The sequence below is a fragment of the Clupea harengus genome, chromosome 23 (genome assembly GCF_900700415.2).
Source record: "Clupea harengus chromosome 23, Ch_v2.0.2, whole genome shotgun sequence".
NCBI classification, from domain to species: Eukaryota; Metazoa; Chordata; class Actinopteri; order Clupeiformes; family Clupeidae; genus Clupea; species Clupea harengus.
In genome coordinates, this window is record NC_045174.1 from 21,917,492 (window position 1) to 21,928,361 (window position 10,870).

Sequence of the window (10,870 nt, forward strand, 5' to 3'; positions counted from 1 at the left end):
TCAAATGTTGAGAAGTTAGACCCTCTTTGCCGTGCCATAGTTAGTAGTTAGCTAGCTGGCTAAATTGACGGGGTTGGTTAGCTATAGCCGCTGTTGTTTTTGGGAATAAAGTACAAACGCCAACGGTAACTAATGGTATCAGTAACGGCATTTATTCAAAACGCAGCTAGTTTAGGAAAAAGAGCGCATGCATTTATTTAGGGCTATTTAGTTCCGTATTTGTTAAACATACATTGTGAATTTGTTTACATTTCGTCGGAATCCATCATGGCGGACATTGAACGTAAACTAATCCTGTTTTAACCCTGGTTTAAACTAGTTTAACTAATCCAGGGTTAAAATTAAGATGTGCAACACAACTCTGATTAATTATAAACCAGTTTAAACCTGGATTTACTAAACCTAGATTAACTCTAAACCAGGATTAATTTAATCCATGTTGGTGCAACCCAGCCTTAGACTAATGTTACACACAACCTTTGCGTATCAATTTGATTTTCATCTATAAACTGATGATAAAGCCCTTAGAGAAGTTGTGGAGGCGGAAAAAAGGCTCAAAGAGTGGTTTGGAAGTGCCTCCAGCGACCCCAGCGACCCCAGCGACCCCAGCCTAACTGAAGTCCATTATACTTGAACAGTTTTGCAAATAACTATTCAAATGTCTACCATCCCTCATTTCTCAAACTAGTTCCGAGAAAGGTCAACAAAACTCAAATTCCAGTTGTGCTGTGGCAATTTTGCATATAGCTCTTCAAATACCAGCTGTCCTTCAACTATGTGTCCTTTCATTCTGTCATTTTTCAGTCAGTGGGGCAACACCTGTCAAGAGAACAGAAGAAACAGTGCACATTTAAAGCCACTATAGTCTCCTGCAGCTGCATGGTAGAGGTCGGAGGTCAAGGTTTGCCAAGGCTGTCTCAGCCACATATCATATCTGTAGAACAGTGAGTTCTCCATGGCTGTTGCTACAACAAAAAAGAAACAAACTGGTAACCTCACGGCAGTTTCACATGCTGAGTTTCACATGACCTCCTGGAGACTTCAACACGTTTCTGAGTAAGTGTAGGTGCATACACTGTGATCCCAAAAGGGACACAATATGAAATATTTTATTTGTTATGTGTTTATCTGTCATGAACAGGTCAGTCAGGGTGAACACTAAAACCCAGTGCCGTGTGTGTGTGTGTGTGTGTGTGTGTGTGTGTGTGTGTGTGTGTGTGTGTGTGTGTGTGTGTGTGTGTGTGTGTGTGTGTGTGTGTGTGTGTGTGTGTGTGTGTGTGTGTGTGTGTGTGTGTGTGTGTGTGTGTGGTGTGTGCGCGTGCGTGCGTGTGTGTGTGTGTGTGTGTGTGTGTGTGTGTGTGTGTGTGTTTAAGTGGGAGGCCGTGGCTTCATTCATGTGTCTGCAGACCTCTTTTGCTATCAAGGGCCCAGTCAGCTCTAGTCAATCACCTCAGTGGGTCTATGGGTCCTGCAAAAGTGCGATCATCATACAATACTTATTTAAGCTGCTTAAATAGCCATTTAACTACGTATAGTTGTTTAAATTGCTATTTAAATACGTATAGCTGTTTAATTAGCCATTTAAATACCTGCACTCCCTCTGTTGTCTCACCAGTGCTTTTCAGATGATTTATTATATCAACAACTAAAAGTGAACAGCTGATGTTTACTCAATAAGGTGTCAATGAATGATATTTTTTCTCCTTAAATGTATCGATTATCTATTATAACTATTATTAAAGTTCACAACAAACATAACATTGACAGTTATGAAACAGTTATGAAACATTCCAAATATGTGACTCCCAATTGGACATCTACATGTAATTAGCGTCTGCTAAATTACTACATGTAAATGTAGATATCCAATTGGGAGCTTGCGAATCAGAGTGCTTTGCTAATTTAGCAATTCTTGGAGTGTAAATCTGCAAAAAGATTGCTACGTCAGTTTGCAAAACCTTGTGTGTGTGAATGGGGGTGGGGGTTCTCAGGATCTCGAGATCCTTTCTTTTGGTTTGACTGAGAAGTCAAGTAGTTAGTTATTCGCCCCTGGTGGTGATTTTAATGTCAGGTAAAGCCAGGTGTATGTGAAGCATGACAGGAGTGCTCGAGGGAGTTTAGAGAAAGCTCATTTGGCACTTATGGAATGTCTCTGATGACAAATGTCATTTTGTCATTACCATGGCTTCAAAGGACTGTTTAGTAAGTCAGATTCTGGCTCTAGGGTTAGGGTTAGGGTTAGGGTTAGGGTTAGGGTTGGGGTTGTGTGAGATGTGTGTTATTGAATGATTTTGTTCTTTTGAAAAGTTTCAAAATGTACTTTTATCAATACCCATGATGGATGTCCAGTTTTCCCACTTCCAAAATTCCCAATATGTGACTTTATTACTAGCTCAAAACATAAATATTTGACCTGCTGCAGTAGTACGCTTACATGCAGTGTGCCTGGTTTTATGAACCAGTCCGGCTCACCCATCTGACCACAAGTCCTCCAGGCTGCACTCATGGGAGAACTGAAAGCAAGCAAGCATTTGACCAGCTATAGATCAGCTAATCTGTTTCACAGTCTAACAAACTGTCAGAAAGACAATAAATAACTTTAGCTTTGTCGGATGCTAAGTAGTTTGACTCATGGTTTAATAGTGCTAGATGCTAGTAAGTGTCCCTGAGTGATTTTGACCTTGTATTGGTTGTGACTTTGTTATAGCTGTGTGTGAAGCGGTCTCCCTGAGGTGAGGCTAATGTCACGGCTGAACTGGAGAGGCAGGTTTGGCCACTATGTGATGAGTCAGAGGGAGGTTGACATTTCCTTCTGACTATTTAAGAGGAGACATCGTGTCCCTGAGATCAGTACTTGCCTTGGCATACTCCCCAGCCGCTCATATTCTCTTTTGACAGGATATTTACAAAGGTGAGTACATCCATCCACCCGTCTGTTTGTCTCAGAGGAAGGCAGCGTAAAGAGATGCTTTGTTGTATGTTTAAAGGATTTGTAGGCTAATTGTACTTGTGGTAAACTACAGGAAGCAGTTGGCAGTTCGATGGCTCAGGTGGCCTTTATGTACAGGTGTGAGTGCCTTGGTACTATGCTCTTCATTCCAACACAGAGGTTGAAGCCAGCTTGGCCAGTTAAAAAAATTGTGTCCGACGGACGAAAAAATATTACCCCTAAAAACATCTTCAAGAAACAAAAAAAAATTATTTGCACTTTGTAAGGAAAACTAGCTCTTAGGAAGTGTGGAAGTGTGAATCCCAGTGGAATAGTCTGGAATAGTTATGTGTCAGTCCTCTGTGATGTGCCATAGTCCTGAGTTTATATTGGCTGGTAGTGAACCTTCAGGCCTGGCCAACACTCAGCAAAGTATCATGCAGATTGCTATTTAGTTGCAGTTTAAGTGTTATGCATTTACATGTAGGTTATATGTTATATTCTCTTTTATGAGACTAACATAGACATTTTCAAGCCATGGAAGATACAGCTTTTCATTACAACATCAATTGTCTATACTATAATAGTGTCATGTACTATTATCAGTAATTGTTGACAGCTGAAGATATTTGATGCCACATTTCATTCTTAATACTCAGATGGCAATTACCATAATGACAAAATCACACTTTTCTGTGCTTACCATCTGTTATGACATGGTTATGTTAGTCTTACAACATGGTTATAACAGTCTTATAACAGAAGGTTCAAACGCAGTGCTCTTTGCCGGACCCCCTTCAGTGCTTTCATCTGTATATATAAGTGAATGAAGATGGAAAAATGTCTTCAGAAAACAATGTAAACGTTAAAGAAGTGGTATATAATGAGGTGCAGCTACCTGATTCATGCCCACGTTCAAAATGAGTATATCATTTGCAGAATGTGGTTGGCTGTTTACATTTACATTTACAGAAATGGCCACACAAACAATTGTAAACTAAATACATACTCATACCTTATGTGGCTTATGCAGCGTCCAACGTGTAAATATGGAAAGTGTCATCCCATACTTAAAACATACTTTCTAAAGTACATAAAGAGAGGATAGAATGAGTGAATGAATGCATTATTCTAAAGTACATAAATAAAGGATAGAATGAGTGAATGGATGTGATTTTCTAACGTACATAAAGAAAGGATAGATTGATTGAGTGAATTCATTTATTATAGGTCCTATTCTGTTTGAGTCATTATTTTCTTTGTGTTTCTGTAGTTGTCCTGGAACGATCAAGGAAGTGAGGAAAGATTTCCAGCATACTTTTTTGTGCTCCAACTGGCATCCAAAAGTAGGTTTTTGTCCCATTGCCCACATTGTCAGTATTTCCAAATGAAATAAAGGGGAAAAAAGGAATTGACATGACTTAAAACACAAGTCATCACATAATGATTAGGCTTCCCCTTTAATCACCATGTTGTGGGCCTTTTCTGTCCCCAAAAAGCTAATTCAAGAATGAGCATGGCAAGTCCCATAGATTAACTACAAATGCTTGCCATGGTTGTGAATAGGATACAAGTATACTCTTTAAGTATTTGCATGGGCACGATTGTATTTTGCATATACACAATTGTTTTCCACAGTTTTTTAGACTTTAGACTGTTACTAGACTTGCACTGATTCATATTGCTGTGCCCGATCAGCATATTGTTGGCAAAGATGAATAGGGTGTGTGCAGTTTAACCAGACCACATTCCAATGTTTACACAAACAATTTAGAAGAAAAAAAACAGATGTCAATTACTTAACCCTAAAATCTTTTTGCTGCCCCATTTGGAAATGGCACAACAACATTTTAATTCAGCTTAGCATAGAACATGTGATATATTCTTCTCAATAGAGAACAAAATTATCTTTTGTGATAAACTCAAACTTCAAACTTACTTAATCTTTCTTTCTTTCTTTCTTTTTCTTTAGTGATTCCTGATTCTACTATAGCAGGTAAGAGGTGCAAACCTCTGTTATCACCTGCCATATGTTATGCACACCACCCTTTGAGAATCTTATCATCAATGACCAGAACACAATCATGGTGTTATCTGTGATATTATTTTTTCATATGTTAACATATCCATTTCCCACAGCATCTCTCCTTTTCAGTATTTTCCTACTTTCTGGTAAGTGAAATTCAGGCATATTTTTATTCAGAAAAATGCCATTATGGATGCTTCTGTGCTATTGTATGTGGTGTCAGTGGAGATAGCTTTATCATGTAGTCTTGGTGAAGCCTCCTTTTAAAGGGGTTGTTGTTGTATCGGCCAGTATTATTGACACTGAGATGAATCAATATTAGATCATTAGTCAGCCCTGTTGTAGTCAGTCCAGTCAGTGGTCTGGTGAGCTGAAAACTCTTAATCATTAATATGCTTGTAAAAGCACAACGCCTAATTCATCAATTTATCTTAAGGAAGGGGAAAAAGGTAAAATCAAGAGTTAATTATTTAAACTACGTACAATTAATTTCCAGACAAACATGAGGTATTATTTCTTACCGATTGGTGAGCCATTCAATCACATACTGCACTCAAACCCTGAGCCAAAGGGAGATTAAATCCATGGCTGCTTGGGTCAGTATCATACTGCACTCAAACCCTGAGCCAAAGGGAGCTTAAACCCATGGCTGTTTGGGTCAGTCTCATACTGCACTCAAACCCTGAGCCAAAGGGAGCTTAAACCCATGGCTGCTTGGGTCAGTCACTGCTGCACTCAAACCCTGAGCCAAAGGGAGATTAAACCCATGACTGCTTGGGTCAGTCACTGCTGCATCCTTTAGGCAGTCAGGCAGTGAGGCCGACCCACTGCACATGTTTACCACAGTAGATATCCAATAATAGTTCAGAGTCCAATAGTCTCACGGTCAATACAGTGCAGGGGGGAGATTTGCAGCGTCAGAAGTGTGTTTGTAGAGGATTTACCTTTATGAATAAAATGAAGCATTTATAACCTGATGTATAAGGTGAATAAACTGACTCAACATATTTCTCTGGCAGGTGGGGTAGAAGCCAATCCAGGTAAGAGAGATGTGTCATTACGTCATGAAAGTCATACAGTTAATACATATGCATATAACATTTAAACATGTAATTTATATGTTATATAATGTATGTATTATATATAATATATGTATATGTTACACTGCAGGGTACATTGTTAAAAAGCTGTAAAGCTCCCTCTAGTTGATCCTGCTGGTAGTGTTCCAGAACCTAGGGTTAACCTAGTGTTCCAGGTTAACCCCTGTAAATATTTTACAGGTGAAATGGAGGTGATTTGCCTGGAGGACAGTATGGAACTTGTGCTGAATAAATCTGGAAGAATTGCGCTGAGTGCAGAGTACCTGAGGCTGGGCGATTCCAACTGCACTCTGTACTCAAACGGGACTCATCTGCTGTCCAATATGTCCCTCGATGCCTGTGGCACTGTGATGGAGGTGAGACTTCTTCTTCTTCTTCACATCCTCAGGTCATCTTAGAATCCCATTCAGGGTTTACGGCTATACAAAGTAACTTAGGGGCAAAGCTTAGAATCATTAGAGAATAGAACAAAGCTTAGAATCTTTAGAGAATAGAACAACGCTTAGAATCATTAGAGAATAGAACAAAGCTTAGAATCATTAGAGAATAGAACAAAGCTTAGAATCATTAGAGAATAGAACAAAGCTTAGAATCATTAGAGAATAGAACAACGCTAAGTATCATTAGAGAATAGAACAAAGCTAAGTATCATCATAGAATAGAACAATTGAAAGAAAAAAAGGAAGAAAAAGTGTAAAAAATGGGACTAATATGCTTTTAAACATAATTTATGTGGTATCATACAACAGCCATTCTACTCTCTCACCCCAACCTCTTCACTTATCCAAAATTGGGTTAATTTCCAACCTAAATCAGTGAAGTACTGACACAGAAGGGTTCATATCCAACCTCACTCAGTGAAGTACTGACAAAGGGTGCTTCCAGACAACCTCAGTGAAGTACTGACAAATGGTGCTGCCATGACAACCCCAGTGAAATATTCACAAACGCATCTCAGTTGTTGTTGATGTTTTGTTAAAGATTGGTATGATGATTGTAGTGCACCACCTAGATGGTTGTAGTTTAGGGGCAGCACAAAGATTTTATCTGTTTTTTTTTCTTTTGTTGTGTTAACATTGGAATGTGGTCTGGTTAAAACTGCACACACCCTATTCATCCTTGCCAACAATATGCTGATCGGGCACAGCAATGTGAATCAGTGCAAGTCTAGCAACAGTCTAAAGTAAAACTGTGGAAAACAATTGTGTATATGCAAAATACAATCGTGCCCATGCAAATACTTAAAGAGTATACTTTTATCCTATTCACAACCATGGCAAGCATTTGTAGTTAATCTATGGGACTTGCCATGCTCATTTTTTAATTAGCTTTTTGGGGACAGAAAAGGCCCACAGCGTGGTGGGTATCAGTGTTGGGTATCAGCACTTGCATGTGTCAGTGAGAGGATTGGTCGCTGTGGGAAGTCACCCAACCAATAGCACAAGGAATTTAACATTTTTTTCTGTGTATAGCTAAGATTACAGTCATGGATTTGAACAAATGATGAGCACAGATAGGTGAAAACATAGGATCTTCCACCACACCTAGCTCCTCTCAGCCCCACAGCCCCTCTCAGGCCCATAGCTCCTCTCAGGCTCATAGCCCCTCTCAGGCCCATAGCCACTGCCAGGCCCATGGCCCCTCTCAGCCCCATAGCCCCTCTCAGGCCCAGAGCCCCTGGGTGATATACAATTTATCCGTCTAAACTTGCCTAATTTTCTGTATTGCTAACACTACTATAGTATAGTATCTTCATTTGACAAAATGAAGTCAGTAAAGCTTGAGTCTTTCACCCGCCACAGTTAATGTTATTAGCCTCTAATGTTCTGCTCCTTGTTTGTGTTTCTAAGGATGATGGTGTAGATCTCATCTTTACCAATGAAGTTGTGTCCTTCAACGAATCCAATGCTGTTATAGTCAGGGACCCTTTGGTGGAGATTGAGTTCTCTTGCAAGTATCCCAAACAGAGCAGCGTGACTCTTGACTTCATTGGTCACAGGCCCCCAGTCAACTTCACACAGAGGGGCTTTGGTACGTTCACCTTGCAGTTTGAATTCTTCGAGTCAAGTACATTCAGTCTTGCGAAGGACCCAAGCACCTACCCTCTGGAGTTCGATCTGGGAGACATGATGTACATGCAGATTCAGTCCTTCACCTCCGTTCCCAACACTGTGCTGTTTGCTGAGTCCTGCACCGCAACTCCCAGCGATGACCCCAACAGTGCCAGTAAATATCCCATCATTAAAGACGGGTAAGGCTTTTGATCTCCAGTGCTACATCAAGCATCGAGTTCAAGACAGATATGAAAAGCCCATGTAGAGGAAATGTGTTAAGCTAATGACAGTTCTTGGAAATATGACACAAATGTTTAAGTGTTGATCACGTGCCCTGCCCTTCTACAGATGTAAAGTCGATCAGACCGTACAGCTCTATGCCAATGGACAACAGTCAGAGGTCCAGTTTGCAATGGAGGCCTTCAAGTTTATTGGACTGCATGAGCAGGTAACGATCATAGCTCACTGTGAAGACAATCTACTGATCGTGCAATTCATATGACTTATTGTCCTCTACTGGTTCTCCTGATTAAGCCATGTCCTCTGTGTGCAGGTGTTCATCCGATGCTCCGTCATCCTCTGTAAGGCTGACACAAACAGCAGCAGATGCTCTCAGGGCTGTGTGAATCGTGCTAAAAGAGAGGCCCCACTCCAGACTGGTGCTGACTTTCTCCCCTCTGAAGAGCACCGGATCCAAAAGACAGAGGGTCTCCGCCTGCCCGCCGGCCATATTTCCGCCAGCTCTGAGCACACCATCCGCAAGAGGGAGGCACCCTTCCAGACCGCCAATCACGCCATCCTCCAGGGCCCCCTGCGTCTTAGGCGCAGTGTGACCAAACAAGGTAACAAACGTAGACAGAGAACATTATACCAGCGATACCAGGGGTAGCTGGTCTCTGATTGGTTAAAACCAGTCACCTGACTGGTCTTAACCAATCAGAAATTGCAGGATTAGAATTACTTCCGGTTACCACAGATTGTCGGTTTACAAGTGAGTTTAGTATTACCAGGGGTAGCAATCACTTAATCAGAATTCTTTACCTGGATAAAAGGTTGGACTTATACAGAGAATGGTAGCTGCCCTCCATCCAGAGATGTGATTCGTAAGAGTTCATTATATAGTACAGTACTAAAGCATGCCTTATCCCACCACCTTGTAAGAGCCTGGTGACTTACTGGTTACTGAATCTTTAAGCAATATGACACCAGTGAGAGTGGGTTAGTGAAGGATATCAGCCCTAACCAGCAATATAACACCAGTGAGAGTGAGTTATTGAAAGATATCCTCACAGCTGTGACTCAGAGTGCTACAGGTAATCACAGGGCAGCCAATCAGAAGTTGATAAATAGGTTGATTGAGAAATAGTTTGATTAATAAATAGTTTGACTGGAACTAATGGTTGTACAAAAGACCTTGTACAGAGGTGGCATTCTCTACACAGATTGTCATGTTATAATGGACAGGCCAAACAAGCTTTTTGACTAAGAGTTTTAAGTGCTGGAATTGTTTTAAATTGTTGTGGTGTAAAGTTGCTTTTGAATTCAGTCCTCACAGTCCTCACTGCCTCAAAAAACCTTTTTTCCTCTCTGTTGTACAGTGGCTGTAAACATGGACCCAAACATAATGCTCACCATTGGCGCTTTCGTGGCTGCTGTTGCCATGGCATGCGGAGTGATGCTCTACAGAACCTGGAAATCAAGTGTTACATATGAGAGAATGGTTTGACATGGTCTAAAGGTCTTCTAAATGCAAGAATGTCAGATTTACATTTTACATTTACATTAAAGGATTTGTGGGCACTGCTTTTGTTTCTTCTCATTCTTTCTGGATCTAAGAATGACATAATGATTGTTATTTGGGTTGTTCAGATGCTTGCCATGTTTATTTCCTCATAACTGAAGTCCTTAAACCAAATTTGAGAGTCTTAAGTTGAAACAGTCCCTTCAGGACGAAACAACCTGTTCATCAGGTTAATTTATTTCTTGATAATAAATGGTTGATTATTGTTTAGAAACAGTAGTTTGTAAAAAAAGGGAAAAATAGTAATTTGTGGGTTGCTATGGTTTTGTTACCTCCCTTGAATGCTGCAACATTCCATGTTTTCCACTTTGCTAAACTGGTTTGAGACAATCAGTCCTAAAATAGGTCGATGTCACACACCGGTCATACCCTTTTGAACATAGTTTAAGTCAGAGCCAGCCACACCTTCCTGTCAACAGGGACAATACTGTTGGTGAGTCTCAGTCTCCCAACATAGATGTGGCTCTTCACCTAGAGCCTAAAGCAAATACAGAACATGTACACTTTTCCATAATTGGTTTGAGACAATTATGCAAATTCCTAGCTGTCCAACACATCCAGCAACTTCAATCAGAAAAGCCCAAGGGCTCCCGAGGCCACCTGGCAATTCCAACAGTCCACTTAATTAAACTGTGTGCCTAAAATTGTCAGTGGCTTCTTAGTCCCTGAAGCAGCTAACTCGTCATGAGAGCAAAAGAGCTTTAGAACAAGTACGCCCCAGCATTTGCCATTATTTAATTTATCTTTAACACATACATTTGGGGAGAGTCACCGGCCTCGCAGACCAGGCTAACAACATACATAGCCCCACGCTTTGTACACCATATGCATGGCAGCTAATCAAAGACAGATCAGCTGGGTGGAGGCATCCGGCAACATCTTTAACCCCTTCCTGTCCACATGGACAGTACCCCAAATGCCTTAAGCCTGTCCCATTACCAGTTATCAGCAGCCTTAATG

At 40.7% G+C, this 10,870-nt stretch overlaps 1 protein-coding gene across 1 annotated transcript; it reads left to right on the forward strand.

Moving 5' to 3' along the window:
* Positions 1-267: 267 nt before the first annotated feature.
* LOC116218602 (ZP domain-containing protein-like) lies at positions 268-9,835 on the forward strand. Its single transcript, XM_042703182.1, has 8 exons — positions 268-283; positions 5,975-5,995; positions 6,236-6,411; positions 7,858-8,306; positions 8,458-8,557; positions 8,663-8,731; positions 8,810-8,951; positions 9,708-9,835. The coding sequence occupies exons 1-8, from the start codon at positions 268-270 to the stop codon at positions 9,833-9,835; spliced, it is 1,101 nt and encodes a 366-aa protein (XP_042559116.1).
* The last annotated feature ends 1,035 nt before the right edge of the window (positions 9,836-10,870 follow it).